Raw genomic sequence first — 18,574 nt, forward strand, 5'->3', positions numbered from 1 at the left:
CATGAAAGGGATAATGAATCCAGTTGTTTGTGTCATCTGTTTCAGGAAAGTACCTGCGTAATTGCACACCCAACTCACTCAGTTGCTTCGCTACATCACATTTGACATTGTACGTAAACTTGAGTTAATTTGCATACAAAAAATCATACAATGATGGAAAGACCTGTCTGTTTGCAGACAGAGAAGAGCTCCAACTTCTTAGCCTCAACTTTGTCCCGCACATTGAATATAGTTGCTGAGAGTCTCTGTAATCCTAGATTCAGATCACTCAGGCGGAAAAAAACATTACCCAAATAGGCCAGTCGTGTGAGAAACTCGTTGTTATACCAACATAATCCGTTTTGTCACCAAAGCCCCATATACCACCCACCACTGCGACCTGTATGCTCTCGTCGGCTGGCCCTCGTTACATATTCGTCGCCAGTCCCACTGGCTCCAGGTCATCTATAAGTCTTTGCTAGGTAAAGCTCCACCTTATCTCAGCTCACTGGTCACCATAACAACACCCACCCGTAGCACGCGCACCAGCAGGTATATCTCACCGGTCATCCCCAAAGCCAACACCTCTTTGGCCACCTTTCCTTTCAGTTCTCTGCTGCCAATGACTGGAACAAATTGCAAAAATCGCTGAAGTTGGAGATATGTCTCCCTCACTAACTTTAAGCATCAGCTATCTGAGCAGCTTACCGATCGCTGCAGCTGTACACAGCCCATCTCTAAATAGCCCATCCAACTACCTACCTCATCCCCGTATTGTTTTTATTTACTTTTTTTGGGCTCTTTTGCACACCAGTACAACATCATCTGCACATCTATAACTCCAGTGTTAATTTGCTAAATTGTAATTACTCAGCTAATATGGCCTATTTATTGCCTTACTCCATTTTCACACACTGTATATCGATTTTTCTATTGTGTTATTGACTGTACTTGTGTTTATCCCACGTGTAACTCGGTGTTGTTTTTGTCACACTGCTTTATATTGGCAAGGTTGCAGTTGTAAATGAGAACTTGTTCTCAACTGGCCTAGCTGGTTAAATAAATAAAACACATTTTTATTTGGCCTACCCCCGACGCATTGTACCCCAGTTTGGGAATACCTGTTACACACCATCATATAATGTAGTATGGTCTCCCACTAATCACTGGCTGAAGAGATATTTCTGGGTGAATAAGTATTTGTTTAGGAAACTACCTGTACAAAAATAACCATAGTCAGAGGCTGGTAGCACACTGCACTTTGGTGTGTATTTCACCGTGGAACATCCTCCATCTGCCTTAAGAGTGTTAACACAAAAAGACACATAGACAACAATACTTAGAGAAAAGTTGTCTTTATCAAGCAGAGGCAAGAGTTTCGTTAAATATAAACAGGATCTTTACATCACAATCGTGGACAGAGTAAGGATGGACATTTTGGGGGTATCACAACTTTGACTTAATACCAAATGTGAATTACCGAATATATTAAATCTTGATAATACAATAATAATAACGATATGTATGCTCATAATGACATTAGGTAATAAATTAAAGTATGTCACTTACAAAGACAGTCTTGTGTATATAATCTTACAATAAATAAACAGATCAAAACAAACAAATAATGGCATCAAAATCACAGACACTTGATATCAGGAAAAAAGTGAATGGCGGTTGGCATAACTCTCGATATGGAGAGTGATTTCCTATGCTGGAACAACATTAGGCTGCACACTGATTGCAAGAAAACAGTACAGAGACTCAACAACATTCCAATCTTTGAAAATGCCTAGATATGGTGCATTCCTGCTCATTTGAAAGGTATAAGTATACCAATTCTGGAAAGATGCAGTTGTTCAGTGTATTACTGCAGTTGTTCAGTGTATTACTGTAAAATCCTACATACAGACGTGCTCAAATGTGTTGGTGCCCTTACAGCTCATTAATGCTTCATTCCTCATGAAAAGTGAGTAAATTAAAAGCGGTATACTTGCATGCCGTTGGTATGTCATAGAATAAAGCAAAGAAGCTGTGAAAAGAATTATGAATTATTGCTTATTCTACAACGATATTCTAAAATGGCCTGGACACATGTTGGTACCCCTTAGAAAATAGAATAAATAATTTCATTATAGTGATATTTCAAAGTCATTTGTTTCTTTAATTAGTATCACACGTCTCCAATCTTGTAAGCAGTCATTCAGCCTATTTAAATGGAGAAAAGTAGTCACTGGGCTGTTTGGTATCATGGTGTGCACCACACTGAACATGGACCAGAGAAAGCAAAGGAGAGATTTGTCTGAGGAGATCAGAAAGAAAGTAATAGACAAGCATGGTAAAGATAAAGGCTACAAGACCATATCCAAGCAGCTTGATGTTCCTGTGACAACAGTCACAAATGTTATTAAGTTTAAGGTCCATGGATCTGTAGCCAACCTCACTGGGCGCGGCCACAAGAGGAAAATCGACCCCAGATTGAACAGAAGGAGAGTGCCAATGGTAGAAAAAGAACCAAGGATAACTGCCAAAGAGATACAAGCTGAACTCCAAGGTGACGGTACGTCAGTTTCTGATCGCACCATCCGTCACTTTTTGAGAGAAAATGGGCTCCATGGAAGTAGACCCAGGAGGACTCCACATTTGAAAGAAAAACACAAAAAAGCCAGACTGGAATTTTCTAAAATGCATAATGACAAGCCACAATCCTGAGAGAATGTCCTCCAAAACTGGAGCTTTTTGCCAAGTCACATCAGCTCTATGTTCACAGACGAAAACATGAAGCTTTCAAAGAAAATAACAACATACCTACAGTGAAACATGGAGGAGGCTCGGTTATGTTTTGGGGCTGCTTTGCTGCGCCTGGCACAGGGTGCCTTGAATCTGTGCAGGGCACAATGGAATCAAGACTATCAAGGCATTCTGGAGCGAAACGTACTGCCCAGTGTCAGAAAGCTCTGTCTCAGTCGCAGGTCATAGGTCCTCCAACAGGATAATGACCCAAAACACACAGCTAAACGCACCCAAGAATGGATAAGAACAAAACATTGGACTATTCTGAAGTGATCTTCTATGAGTCCTGATCGGAATCCTATCGAACAACTATGGAAAGAGCTGAAACTTACAGTCTGGAGAAGGCACCCATCAAACCTGAGACAGCTGGAGCAGTTGGCTCAGGAAGAGTGGGTCAAACTACCTGCTAACAGGTGCAGAAGTCTCATTGAGAGCTACAGAAAACATTTGATTGCAGTGATTGCCTCTAAAGGTTGTGCAACAAAATATTAGGTTATGGGTCCCATCATTATTGTCCATGCTATTTTCATTTGTTTTATTACTTACAATATTATGTTTAATAAAACATCTAAAGCAAAGTCTGATTTCTATTAAATATGGAATAAGCAACAGTGGATGCCAATTACTTTTGTCAGTTAAGTTATTTCAGAGAAAATTGTGCATTTGTGGAGGGGTACCAACAAATTTGAGCACGTCTGTACAGGTCACACAAGGTCATAGCTTGATGATCTTGAGTGTGTGTGTGCTTGTGTGTAACAATGTTTTCACGGGATAAACCTTGACACCAGACAGTTGGAAGTTGATACGAAGATAAGTGAATACGCAAGTTCACAATATCAAGACAAGTGCAAGTCAGAATTTGTATGGTTTTTATCACGTCTCCAGCTAAAATCTCAAACGTGGTTTGTTTCTCTTTTCATCTTCTCTACCCCTTCTCTCTACCTCTCTGGAGTGTCAATGCAGTCATGTCATGGTAATTAAAAAAGAACAATGAAAACACCAAAATAGCTTACTTAATTACTTATAACAGGAAGGTAAAAGGACACCCTACCCACCCCTGTGCAGGAAAGAGCTGCAGCTCTGGCTCTAGATAGAAAGCTTGCAGCTCCCTAGTTTTACATTCAGCTGACCATGGGCTCCTATGGAGAGTAGAAGAAATATCTATCTTAATTACTTACGGCCTAATTACTTACGGCCTAATGCCAGCTTTATATCCATGGACATACTAAAATACACACACAGGTCGCAGGCCAAGTTTATAGTGGAAAAGGGGTAAGTTAGGTAGAATCATGTTAAGTCTGGGGAGTGTCAGGCTGGGCTGGGGTAAAAGGTCAGATGCAGCTGTTTTTATCTCAATATCAAATCATTTCTGGGGAACAATTAAGTACCTTAGTGTGGTTATTTTAAATGAGTCAAAAAATAGCAAAGAGAATTTCTTAGCAAAGAGAATTTCTCAATAAATAATTTTGCTAGGACTGTCTGGGAGTGGTCTGAGTGGGTAGGGGAAAACTGAAAATGTGCTGATATTGGCAGAGTTTTGGAACTCTTTCTTATTGGTCTATTAACCAATACGCCAAAACGCCATCCCACCAAAATACGCTGACATTTCCAGCGGTCTTTTCAAACAGCTCCTACACTAAAGGGGCATTATAAATTTCACAATTTCATTGTATTATTGACACCTCATAGCGTGGAAAGATATATATAAAAAAAACAGGAAAATCACTTTTTTGACTGCACTGGGCCTTTAAGGTATTAAAGAGGTCAGGTTGGGTTAGGTTGCTGCCTGGCCCACTGACTGACTGACTGACACATCAGTAAGGAACTTACAAAGGTCCAGAGCTGCAGATCTCCCACCCCCCCACACAGACTGACTGATCGTTTAATATATTACTCTGTGCACCTGTGTTACCAGTCTATCTCTGGCCATAATGTCCATTGAAGGTGTTGCCCCCTTGAGGTGCAATATTGATGGAGTCCAGAAGCGGGCGTAGCGCCTGGCCGAAAGGTCTGCGGGTGACAGAGTGGAACACAGCACAAATTAGAATCCACACAGTGAGTTATGTTTTGAACAAGCTTTCCTTATTTCTATCATACATTCCAACAAACTCAATTTAACTTGAAACACACAGTAAGTGCAGTGCTTAATTTGTAAAAAAGTGAGAGTGAGGTGACCTGGGAAGTTATGCGGTACCGGAGCACATTAGAGAGAAAAAATTAAGCATTGCATGCATATCAATGCATTTGAGTAGTGGCATAGAGCAGTAGAGTAGAGTCACTTACATGAGTAGCACACATGGGGACATGTTTTAATAGCCTACGGTCCGGTGAGAAAATGTGCCTTTTATAAACCAATTTCATGCAATTCTACATCATTTTACATGACTGGAGACTTTGGCAAAATCTTTTTTTATACCACACAAATGAGCAACATGTCAGGCTACTTTGACACTGACAAACTGAGATCAATAAAAACGACCTTGACTTGAATCCATCAACAGCCTAGGCCTAGGTGTGTGGAGACACATTATGTAGGCTACAATATGAAGAAATTATAATCCTAAAAATGCTTTCCAGTTTCACTGACTCACCCAATGATGAGCAGCTCACTCACTGGTGATGGCCGATGCCAAAAGCCTCTCTCTCCCTCTTTGTAAAACAATATTTGGAAGTTGATCTAACATTTTGTCAGCCTTATAGCATAGAGTCTTCACTCTTCAGCAGGAGTAATTTGTTTTCCAACCTGTGTTTTCCTTCCATTGTATTTGAAATATTGCGAAAGGCCAGTTTTATCTGCATGCTGTTTTTTCACCAACAGATTTGCCTTGCGTTCCCAACTGTAGGCTATTCCTGGTTATTGGGCTACAATCCACAGCTATGCTATTTTGAAAAAAAAGAAAAAAAAAGAAGAAGCTATTGATCTTCTGTGGCTAAATTATAGGCCTTCTCGTGGTGTAGTAGGCTATTCTGAATTGTTTATTTTACTTCTGAACAGAGAAGTAATCCTATAATTTTGACCTATGTATTTGAATTTATCAGGGGCAGTTCCTTCAGAACCCTTTGTGTGGCTATGCTTCTATAAAAGGCAATAAATTATGATGTGCAAGGCTGGAGAGATGAGAGTTGCAAGCTCATGTGTATCAGAGCAGAGAGGGAAAGTGAATCTCATATCATAGAAAGTGAATCTCATTCTAGTTATGTGAGAGATACTGGCGTGCTTCACATACAGCCATGGCCAAACGTTGATCTCAGTGTTGCGCAAACTATAAGCCTGGGCCACCCCAACCCAAATCAACTCTTAGAATATTAGGCCCGGGCTGAAAATCTACTTTTTCAGGTAACGTTTTTTTGTACTGGCAGGACAATTAACGAAGAGGCAACTGGAATGAACTCTGATCACTTTTATTATAATTTTTACATTGCAAAAAGTAAAAATGATTTTTCAATGCCACAAGAGGTCCTGGAACAAAACAGTCCAAAACGGAGAGGTGTTGGATCCTGTTCCGGCAGGATCCGGCTCAAATTAAGCACTGATTAAGTGTCAAATTTGGCACATGCAGTGCATTCTGAAAGTATTCAGACCCCTTGACTTTTTCCACATTTTGTTATGTTACAGCCTTATTCTAAAATGGATTCCATTTGATTATTATTTATATAAAAAAAAAATAATAATAATAATCTCATCAATCTACATACAATACCCCATAATGACAAAGTGAAAACAGGTTTTTAGAATTTTGGGTAAATTCATTAAAAAAAACTGAAATACCTGCTTGGAAGACTGCAGCACTGTCATTGTGCCACGCTCCCACACTACACTCATTATGTTTGACAATAGGTTCTTGTTTCTAGAGAGACGAGGGAGGGAAGAGAGGGGTAACTCACGTGGACAGCACTTCAGCCGGCAGGTCTGTGATGTGGGCAGGGATCTTGCTGCCGGTGAGGAACTGGGCCACTTCGTTACTGAACGTGTTACAGTTCCACTCAAACAGATGGTACTGGTTCCCCCTACAGTGTGTGAGAGAAAGGGGTGTGAGTGGGGAGAAAGGCAGTGAATGAGAGAAAGAAGCAAAGATAGGGACAGAGTAAAGATAGAGTGGATACAGTGAGGGAGAGAGATAAAAAGATCTCGTCAGTATCCAACTGCATATCTCCATCTATACATACCTACAGTACATACACACAGTGCATTCAGAAAGTATTCAGACCCCTTGACTTCTTCCACATCGTTACATTACAGCCTTGTTCAAAAATGTATTAAATTGTTTGTTGTTTTCTCTCAATCTACACACAATACCCCATAATGACAAAGCAAAAACAGGTTAATTTATTTTGCAAATGTATTAAAAATAAACAAATAAAATATCACATTTATCTAAGTATTCAGACCCTTTACTCAGTACTTTGTTGAAGCACCTTTGGCAGCTATTACAGCCTCGAGTCTTCTTGGGTATGACGCTACAAGCTTGGCACACCTGTATTTAGGAAGTTTCTCCCATTCTTCTCTGCAGATCCTCTCAAGTGTTTCTGCACAGCTATTTTCAGCTTTCTCCAGATATGTTAGATCGGACTCAAGTCCGAGCACTGGCTGGGCCACTCAAGGACATTCAGAAACTTTTCCCGAAGTCACTCCTGCGTTGTCTGGGCTGTGTGCTTAGGGTTGTTGTCCTGTTGGAAGGTGAACCTTCGCCCCAGTCTGATAACCTGCTCCAGAGTGCTCAGGACTTCATCAAGGATCTCTCTGTACTTTGCGCCATTCACCTTTGCCTAGATCCTGACTAGTCTCCCAGTCCCTTCCGCTGAAAAACATCCACACAGCATGATGCTAACACCACCATGATTCACCATAGGGATGGTGCCAGGTTTCCAACAGACGTGACACTTGGCATTCAAGCCAAAGAGTTCAATCTTGGTTTCATTTGACCAGATAATCATGTTTCTCATGGTCTGAGTCCTTTAGGTGACTTTTGGAAAACACCAAGTGGGTTGTCATGTGCCTTTTACTGAGGAGTTGCTTCCATCTGGCCACTCAACCATAAAGGCCTGATTGGTGGAGTGCTGCAGAGATAGTTGTGCTTCTGGAAGGTTCTCCCATCTTTACACAGGAACTCTAGAGCTCTATCAGAGTGACCAGCGAGTTCTTGGTCACATTCATGACCAAGGCCCTTCTCCCCCGATTGCTCAGTTTGGCCGGGCAGCCAGCTCTAGGAAGATTCTTGGTGGTTCCAAACTTCTTCCATTTAAGAATGATGGAGGTCACTCTGTTCTTGGGGACCTTCAACACTGCAGACATTTTTTGGTACCCTTCCCCAGATCTGTGCCTCGACACAATCCTGTCTCGCACCTCTACGGACAATTCCTTCGACCTCATGGCTTGGTTTTTGAGCTGATATGCACTGTGAACTGTGGGACCTTATATAAACAGGTTTGTGCCTTTCCAAATAATTTCCAATCAATCAAATTTACTACAGGTGGACTTCAATCAAGTTGTAGAAACATCTCAAGGATGATCAATGGAAACAGGATGCATCTGAGCTCAACTGCGAGTCTCATAGCGAAGGGTCTGAATACTTATTCAGAGGGGTTGGGGTAAATGCGGAAGACATTTCAGTTGAATACATTCAGTTGGACAACTGACTATGTATCTCCCTTTCCCTTATGTAAATAAGGCATTTCAGTTTTTATTTTTAATAAATGAGCAAATATTTATTTAAACCTGTTTTCGCTTTGTCATCATGGGGTATTGTGTGTAGTTTGCTGAGAGAAAAAAAGAAGGGTTTAATCCATTTTAGAATAAGGCTGTAACGTAACAAAATGTGGAAAAAGTCAAGGGGTCTGAATACTTTCCAAAGGCACTGTACATACATACACACACATATCCCAGTGGAGTTAAGATACACCAGGTGCCTCAGCCTCACCTGTATGTGGACTCTCCCAGTGAAGACAGGTACTCCATAAAGATTTCCTCAGTCACTTCTGTGATGCCCAGGTCTATTATGGAGTTGGGTTCTCCCAGGGACGTCCCACCCTGAAACACTCAACAAACACAAACAGCTTAGTCATGTCCCCTGCTTGCTCAGTTGTCCTCCAATGGCCCTGTATTTGCAGCTTTTACTTAGCCCCAGGATTTGTTGAGGATCACAACATCTATGTTTGGGGCAACTCTAACTTAGACTTCTGTGGACAACTCAGGTCTAGTTTATTGTAGGAAGGAATAGAATAAAACGTTGTCTTACAGGTGGGCAGTTTGCGATGCCCTCTCCCCCATAGAAGAACTCCTCTCCATGGACAACAATAGCAGTGTGCCTGAGAGGAATATGTTACTGTTTTGTTTCACATAAAGAGGGATTCTCAATTTACAGACTTAAAAACACTGGGGGAAAAATATCCCTATCATGACATTCATGTAGAGAATGCTCAACATATTTTACAACACCCAGTTATGAAATGATAGGTGAACATAAAATTGACCTTTGTCCTCACAAAAAATAAGAACTTAAATCAAAGAATACATAATTTACTCACCATATTCCATCAAGCTGTTTCCCTGTGAATAGAAGAAAATAGTTTATATGTACATTTTGTGAATGAGAGCTAGAAGTAAATAATAAGTTCAGCCCATGGGCCTAAATGGCATCCTCAGTGTCTCCTCATCCCTGCTACAAATAGTCACTTGTATTGAAGTGCCGTGTTTTTAGAGAGTCCCAGCTCTCGCATCACCAAAGATATTTGCTCCTTGTTCCGTGTGGCATCAATTTCCGCGGATAATACAACTTATATTACAACCAAAGCTTGTATATACAAGGAATAAAAATATAAATGCAACATGTAAAGTGTTGGTACCATGTTTCATGAGCTGAAATAAAAGGTCATACACATTTACCATACTCACAAAAAGCTTATGTCTCTCAAATTTGGTGCACAAATTAGTTTTACATCCATGTTAGTGAGCATTTCTCCTTTGCCAAGATAATCCATCCGACTGACAGGTGAGGCATATCAAGAAGCCGATTAAACAGCATGATCATTACACAGGTGCACCTTGTGCTGGGGACAATAAAAGGCCACTAAAATGTGCAGTTGTCCCACAACACAATGCCACAGATGTCTAAAGTTGAGGGAGCGTGCAATTGGCATGATGACTGTAGGTATGTCCACCAGAGCTGTTTCCAGAGAATTACATTTAAATTTCTCTACCATAAGCCGCCTCCAAAGACGTTTTAAAGAATTTGGCAGTACGTCCAACCGGCCTCAGAACAGCAGACCATGTGTAACCACGCCAGCCCAGGACCTCCACATCTGGCTTCTTCACCTGCAGGATCGTCAAAGATCAGCCACCCGGACAGCTGATAAAACTGGAGGTTTGCACAACCAAAGAATTTCAACATTAACTGTCAGAAACTGTCTCAGGGATGCTCATTTGCATGCTAGTTGTCTTCACCAGGGTCTTGACCTGTCTGAAGTTCCGCATCGTAACTGACTTCAGCGGGCAAGTGCTCAACTTCGATGGCCATTGGCACGCTGGAGAAGTGTGCTCTTCACAGATGAATTCGGGTTTCAACTGTACCGGGCAGATGGCAGATGTGTGGGCGAGCGGTTTGCTGATGTTAATGTGAACAGAGTGCCCCATGGTAGTTGTGGGGTTATGGTATGGGCAGGTATAAGCTACAACAAACACAATTGTATTTTATCGATGACAATTTGAATGCACAGAGATACCGTGACAAGATGCTGAGGCCCATTGTCGTGCCATTAATCCGCCGCCATCACCTCATAGGGTAGCCTAGTGGTTAGAGCTTTGGACTAGTAACCGGAAGGTTGCAAGTTCAAACCCCCAAGCTGACAAGGTACAAATCTGTCGTTCTGCCCTTGAACAGGCAGTTAACCCACTGTTCCTAGGCCGTCATTGAAAATAAGAATTTGTTCTTAACTGACTTGCCTGGTTAAATAAAGGTTAAAAAAAAAAATTAAAAAATGTTTCAGCATGATAATGTGCATGTCGCAAGGATCTGTACACAATTCCTGGAAGCTGAAAATGTACCACTTCTTCCATGGCCTGCATTCTCACCAGACATGTCGCCCATTGAGCCCATTGAGCATGCTCAATGGGCGACATGTCTGGTGAGAATGCAGGCCATGGAAGAACTGGTACATTTTCAGCTTCCAGGAATTGTGTACAGATCCTTGCGACATGCACATTATCATGCTGAAACATGAGGTGATGCTCTGGATAGACGTGTACGACAGCGTGTTCCAGTTCCCGCAAATATCTAGCAACTTCACACAGCCATTGAATAGGAGTGGGAGGACATTCCACAGGCCACAATCAACAGCCTGATTAACTCTATGCAAAGGAGATCTGTCGCGCTGCATGAGACAAATGGTGGTCACACTAGATACTTAATGGTTTTCTGATCCACGTCCCTACTTTTTTGGGGATGACTTGGCCCGCAGAGTGAAGGAAAAGCAGCCAACAAGTGCTCAGCATATGCGGGAACTCCTTCAAGACTATTGGAAAAGCATTCCAGGTGAAGCTGGTTTTGAGAATGCAAAGAGTGTGCAAAGCTGTCATCAAGGCAAAGGGTGGCTACTTTGAAGAATCTTAAATATAAAATATATTTAGATTTTTTAAACACTTTTTTGCTTATAAGAAATCCCGCTATGCCCTCAGACGAACCATCAAACAGGCAAAGCATCAATACAGGACTGAGATTGAATCCTACAACACTGCTTCTGACGCTCGTCGGATGTGGCAGGGCTTACAAACTATTACGGACTACAAAAGGGAAACACAGCCGCGAGCTGCCCAATGACGTGAACATACCAAACTAAATTACTTTCATGCTCGTATTGAGGCAAGCAAAACTGAAGCATGCATGAGAGCACTAGGTGTTTCGCTCTCTGTAGTCGATGTGAGTATGACCTTGAAACAGGTCAACATTCACAAGACCGCAGGGCGGATTATCAGGATGTGTACTCAGACCATGCATGGACCAATTGGCAAGTGTCTTCACTGACATTTTAAACCTTTCCCAGACCAAATCTGTAATAACTACATGTTTCAAGCAGACCACCATAGTCCCGGTACCCAAGAATGCAAAGGTAACCTGCCTAAATGACCACCGCCCCGTAGCACTCACGTCGGTAGCCATGAAGTGCTTTGAAAGGCTGGTCATGGCTCACAACACCATCATCCCATAAACCCTAGACCCACTCGAATTCACGTACCACCCCAACAGATCCACAGATGACGCAATCTCAATCGCACTCCACACTGCCCTTTCCCACCAGGACAAAGGAACCCCTATGTGAGAATGCTGTTCATTGACTACAGAACAGCGTTTAACACCACAAAGCTCACCACTAAGCTAAAGACCCTGGGACTAAACACCTCCCTCTGCAACTGGAACCTGGACTTCCTGATGGGCCACCCCCAGGTGGTAAGGGTAGGCAACAACACATCTGCCACGCTGATCTTCAACACGGGGGCCCCTCAGGGGTGCGTGCTTAGTCCCCTCCGGTACTCCCTGTTCACCCATGACTGCGTGGCCAAGCACGCCTCCAACACCATCATTAAGTTTGCTGACGACACAGTGGTAGGCGTGATTACCGACAAGACAGCCTATAGGGAGGGGGTCAGTCCCTTAATGTGAGCAAGACAAAAGGAGCTGATCATGGACTACAGGAAAAGAAGGGCCGAACACACCCCCATTCCAATGGGGCTGTAGTGGAGTGGGTCAAGAGTTAAGTTCATTGGTGTCCACATTACCAAAAAACTATCATGGTCCCAACACACCAAGACAGTTGTGAAGAGGGCACAACAAAACCTTTTCCGCCTCAGGAGAACGGGTCCCCAGGGTCCCCAGATCCTCAAAAAGCTTTCCTGCCATCCATTCCTGCCATCCATCCTATATACTAGGCATGTCAGAAGAAGGCCCAAACAAATTGTCCAAGACTCTAGTCACCCAAGTCATAGACTGTTCTCTCTGCTACCGCATGGCAAGCGGTATCAGATCGCCAAGTCTAAGCCTCCTTAACAGCTTTAACCCCCAAGCCATGAGACTGCTGAACAATTAATCAAATGGCCACATTGACCCCCCCCCCCCCCCCCCCTTTGTTTTTACATTGCTGCTACTCGCTGTTTATTATCTATGCATAATTACCTTTCCCCTAAATACATGTACTAATTATCTCGACTAACCTGTACTCCCACACATTGACTCCGTACCAGTGCCCCCTGTATACAGCCTCGTTATTATGTTTTACTTTGGCTTATTTAGTCAATATTTTTTTTCATGCTATCCCCAGAAGTGCCCCGAACTGCATTGTTGGTTAAGGGCTTGTAAGTAAGCATTTCACATTAAGGTTGTATTCGGCGAATGTGACCCAAAATAATTTGTTGTGATATGACAGAATTCAGAACATGAGCCATTCTTACAGTATTCTCCCTGCACACGAAGTCAGAACTGTATGATAAATAAAGTGGCCAAATAAGCAGACAATGAAAGCTCTTACAATATTCGATGATGACATTTCTCAAAAACAGTCTGTAAGCTAAATGACCGTTCAAAACTTACTTTCCCTATTCAGAGCTCGTTTTTTCCGAGTTCCCAGATGTCTTGAACTCACTGAAGTCTGAGATTTCCCAGTTCCAATTGTTTTGAATGTGTCAGAAGTCATGCTGGATTGACAGCATGGCCAATGTTGAATGTTAATCATTTTAAGCTTGGAAAAGAGACCCTTAAACCCAGACTTGTACCACACAACCACTCCATTGAATAGCAGGCTAGTGATTGCTTTGCAATACTTGCAGTTAAGCACTGATTCCTTCCAAACCACTCATTGCTGAATTTGTGATTTTCAACTTGTTGTGTAATGTTTATGTCCAATGGCCGATGAACATATGTTTTATCTATAATTTATCTTCATTTGACAAGGATTGAAAAGTATTTGCCAGTAGATTGCCGACTTGATTCATGATGACGACTGCTAGCTTGCTAGCTAAGATTTTGAAAGTATGATATTGACATGATCAGTCCAATTAAAAGGTAGGGTACATATAACGTGATTTGACATAATTTTATCTGTGGCCAATGACCAAGCCTTCTTGGATGGGCACTTCTAACGTAACTCTATGGCAGCACCCAAGGGGCTTGAATTTTCAATCTCTCCCTGTAGATTTTGCGGTGACGTAGTGTCCCCATGAGTGACAGAACACTGAGCCAATCACGGTGCAACTAGAGAACATTACCAACCCCTACGCTACGTATATTCCACTGACTCCCCCACCACCACAGAAAGCACTGAGCTAGGCTGAGCTGCCTTACTCTAGAAAGCAAAAAAGAGAACATGTTTGTATGCGGCTTTATTAACTCAATTATATTTGATTTATTTTTACATTGTTTGCAAACTGATATGTGACACGTATTAATGCCAAAATAACATGCAAAACAAGCAATTTTTTATATATATCTAAACTCAGTAAAAAAAAATAAACATCCCTTTTCAGGATCCTTTTTTCAAATATATTTTGTAAAAATCCAAATAACTTCACAGATCTTCATTGTAAAGGGTTTAAACACTGTTTCCCATGCATGTTCAAGGAACCATAAACAATTAATTAACATGCACTTGTGGAACGGTCATTAAGACACTTACTGCTTACAGACGGTAGGCAATTAAGGTCACAGTTATGAAAACGTAGGACACTAAAAAAGAGGCCTTTCTACTGACTCTGAAAAACACCAAAAGAAAGATGCCCAGGGTCCCTGCTCATCTGCGTGAACGTGCCTTATGCATGCTGCAAGGAGGCTTGAGGACTGCAGACGTGGCCAGGGCAATAAATTGCAATGTCCATACTGTGAGACGCCTAAGACAGCGCTAGAGGGAGACAGGGCGGCCAGCTGATCGTCATCGCAGTGGCAGACCACGTGTAACAGTAACAAGATCGGTACATCCGAACATCACACCTGCGGGACAGGTACAGGATGGCAACAACAACTGCCCAAGTTACACCAGGAATTCACAATCCCTCCATCAGTGCTCAGATTGTCCGCAATAGGCTGAGAGAAGCTGGACTTAGGGTTTGTAGGCCTGTTGTAAGGCAGGTCCTCACCAGACATCACAGGCAACAACGTCACCTATGGGCACAAACCCACCGTCGCTGGACCAGACAGGACTGGCAAAAAAGGCTCATCCTGACATTACCCTCCAGCATGACAATGCCACCAGCCATACTGCTTGTTCTGTGCGTGATTTCCTGCAAGACAGGAATGTCAGTGTTCTGCCATGGCCAGCGAAGAGCCCAGATCTCAATCCCATTGAGCACGTATGGGACCTGTTGGATCGGAGGGTGAGGGCTAGGGCCAGTCCCCCCAGAAATGTTCAGGAACTTGCAGGTGCCTTGGTAGAAGAGTGGGGTAACATCTCACAGCAAGAACTGGCAAATCTGGTGCAGTCTACGAGGAGGAGATGCATCTGCAGTACTTAATGCAGCTTGTGGCCACACCAGATACTGACTGTTACTTTTGATTTTGACCCCCCCCCCCTTTGTTCAGGGACACATTTATGTTAGTCACACGTCTATGGAACTTGTTCAGTTTGTCTCAGTTGTTGAATCTTGTTATGTTCATACAAATATTTACACATGTTAAGATTGCTGAAAATAAACGCAGTTGACAGTGAGAGGACGTTTCTTTTTTTGCTGAGTTTATATAGTTTTTTAGGGTTCTGTCCCACCTGCCATGAATTACAGGTCGCCATTGGTCCCTTAAGGTCTTTGTGTAATGTGTTATTGTACCCCCTAGCCCAAAATCCTTGGTATATTCTTTATTTATAAACTGGGTGGTTTGAGCCCTGAATGCTGATTGGCTGACAGCCGTGGTATATCAGAACGTATACCACGGGTATGACAAAACATTTATTTTGACTTCTCTAATTACATTGGTAACTAGTTTATAATAGCAATAAGGTACCTCGGGGGTCTGTGATATATTGGCCATATACCACACCCCCTCATGCCTTATTGCTTAAGCTTACTTGTGTTCCCCGTGTACATTTGTATTGATTTATTATTGTTAATAAAAAAAGAAACATTTACAAAGAAGTACAACCAAAGATAACTAGCTTGCATCTTACCTAGCATGAGGGGGCTCAGCTGGCGAGCCATTCCGTTAGACAGGTCGTAAACGTACAGTTTAACAGGATACAAGGTGTAATTTTGATCCATAATTCAGCTCGATGTTAAATCAGGTTTTTTAGTGTTGTTTTGTCTCCAATGTTTACGAGCTGGCTACAGTAACGTTAGCTCGTTCTGGTTCCGCTTGGCCTAAAATGGCAAAACACAAATCGTCCCGAAATGGCGTATGTTGGGCAAAAAAAAAGGCAGCTGAATTACGACTATCTAATAATTTAGGCAAATTCACGACCATAGTAAGACATCACTTAACAGCTAGCAAGCTAATCAGCTGTTTCTGTGTCCCTGTCGTTTACCACCACTATGGCGCCGCCGATAGAGGGCGGCTTGAGAACGTTCATAACAATGGCATGACGCGACCGAGTGACGGAGGTGCAACCTATAAATACCATAGAAATGGCATGAGAGGAATATTGACTTTGTTCTTGATATTTTCGACAACAAGGGTAATATTCTCACATATGAACAATTTATAACATTGAAAGAGTTTCCAATACATTTCAGAGAGTTTATTTCTGTGATCAAAGCCGTTCCCAGTGGTCTTACTGTAACAGCATAACTTTAGACCGTCCCCTAGCCCATACCCGGGCGCGAACTAGGGACCCTCTGCACACATCAACAACAGTCACCCATGAAGCATCGTTACCCATCGCTCCACAAAAGCCGCGGAGCAAGGGGAACCACTACTTCAAGGTCTCAGAGCAAGTGACTTCACCGATTGAAACGCTATTTAGCGCGCACCACCGCTAACTAGCTAGCCGTTTCACAACCGTTACATAACTACACTTATGAAAAGTCATCTTAATTTTGGGAATGATCACAAAGTTTATCCAGAACTCAGATTGGAAGGCGTGGGTTTACTTGAGAAATCTTGTTGTAATAAATATATAAGACAAATTCTTCATTCACAAAACCAACTTACACTGAGAGGAAAGTCTGGAATAATGCATGGTTTAAGGCCTTACAAATACTGTATACCAAACAAAGTTAAGGAAGTGCACTTCAACATTTTACATAAGATATATCCATGTAAGATTTCCAAATTTGTGGCTATTGATGATATCTGCGTTTTCTGTGAAAAAGAAGGTGAGAATCTGTCTCACTTGTTCTTTGAATGTAAATTTGTGTCAGAATTTTGGGAAAACCTTGCAAAGTACTTATTTACCATTATGAACACTGCTTATAATTTTAACATAAAATATATAATATGTTACTATTGCAATGATAACAAAACCACTGAAATGATTGTTCATTTTTTTATTCTTGTTGCCAAATACTTTATACACAAACAAAAATTCAAAAATTCTATACCAAAATTAGAAAATGTTCTGATTGAATTTAATTATCTTATTAAAACACTAACCCTAGTGAATAACAACAAGAATAACATCTTCATGAATCATTATAATAAGATATTTTCAGAGTGAATATAATTGCACTTAAATTGTTTCTTTTTTGTATTTTATTGATATTTTTTGTATGTTTGAGCATTGTTAATACCTGTGTTTGGTTTGCTAGACATGTTTGATGTAGCAATGTAAGTTGATTTTTGTATTATGAATCAAATAAATGTATAATAAAAAATAAATAAAAAATAAAAATGCCATAGAAATATACTGAATAAAACAGTGGTCCCCACTCAAGTCAATGATGGCAGAACGGATGGACAAGCGGCGATTACGAGCGTACCCATAAACAGCAAAGCAAGAAGTAAATGCAAGACGTGTACCCATCAATCTGTGCTGTGATTTGTTGACTCAACTGACATATTGTAATAAAATAAAAAAAATATATATATACAGTGGGGCAAAAAAGTATTTAGTCAGCCACCAATTGTGCAAGTTCTCCCACTTAAAAATATGAGAGAGGCCTGTAATTTTCATCATAGGTACACTTCAACTATGACAGACAAGATGATAAAAAGAAATCCAGAAAATCACATTGTAGGATTTTTTATGAATTTATTTGCAAATTATGGTGGAAAATAAGTATTTGGTCAATAACAAAAGTTTATCTCAATACTTTGTTATATACCCTTTGTTGGCAATGACAGAGGCCAAACGTTTTTTGTAAGTCTTCACAAGGTTTTCACACACTGTTGCTGGTATTTTGGCCCATTCCTCCATGCAGATCTCCTCTAGAGCAGTGATGTTTTGGGGCTGTTGCTGGGCAACACGGACTTTCAACTCCCTCCAAAGATTTTCTATGGGGTTGAGATCTGGAGATCTGACTAGGCCACTCCAGGACCTTGAAATGCTTCTTGCGAAGCCTCTCCTCCGTTGCCCAGGCGGTGTGTTTGGGATCATTGTCATGCTGAAAGACCCAGCCACGTTTCATCTTCAATGCCCTTGCTGATGGAAGGAGGTTTTCACTCAAAATCTCACGATACATGGCCACATTCATTCTTTCCTTTACACGGATCAGTCGTCCTGGTCCCTTTGCAGAAAAACAGCCCCAAAGCATGATGTTCCACCCCCATGCTTCACAGTAGGTATGGTGTTCTTTGGATGCAACTCAGCATTCTTTGTCCTCCAAACACGACGAGTTGAGTTTTTACCAAAAAGTTATATTTTGGTTTGATCTGACCATATGACATTCTCCCAATCT

General features: G+C 41.6%; 1 protein-coding gene across 1 annotated transcript; it reads right to left on the bottom strand.

The window, feature by feature from the left end:
• Window positions 1–1,315: 1,315 nt before the first annotated feature.
• On the bottom strand, window positions 1,316–16,317 carry LOC110499102 (desumoylating isopeptidase 1). The gene is made up of 6 exons (XM_036955962.1): window positions 15,910–16,317; window positions 9,298–9,319; window positions 9,009–9,078; window positions 8,691–8,800; window positions 6,658–6,780; window positions 1,316–4,782 (listed from the first exon to the last, which is right to left on the bottom strand). The coding sequence occupies exons 1-6, from the start codon at window positions 15,998–16,000 to the stop codon at window positions 4,689–4,691; spliced, it is 510 nt and encodes a 169-aa protein (XP_036811857.1). The 5' UTR covers window positions 16,001–16,317; the 3' UTR covers window positions 1,316–4,688.
• Window positions 16,318–18,574: the final 2,257 nt, after the last annotated feature.

Source organism: Oncorhynchus mykiss, chromosome 20 (genome assembly GCF_013265735.2).
Source record: "Oncorhynchus mykiss isolate Arlee chromosome 20, USDA_OmykA_1.1, whole genome shotgun sequence".
NCBI classification, from domain to species: domain Eukaryota; kingdom Metazoa; phylum Chordata; class Actinopteri; order Salmoniformes; family Salmonidae; genus Oncorhynchus; species Oncorhynchus mykiss.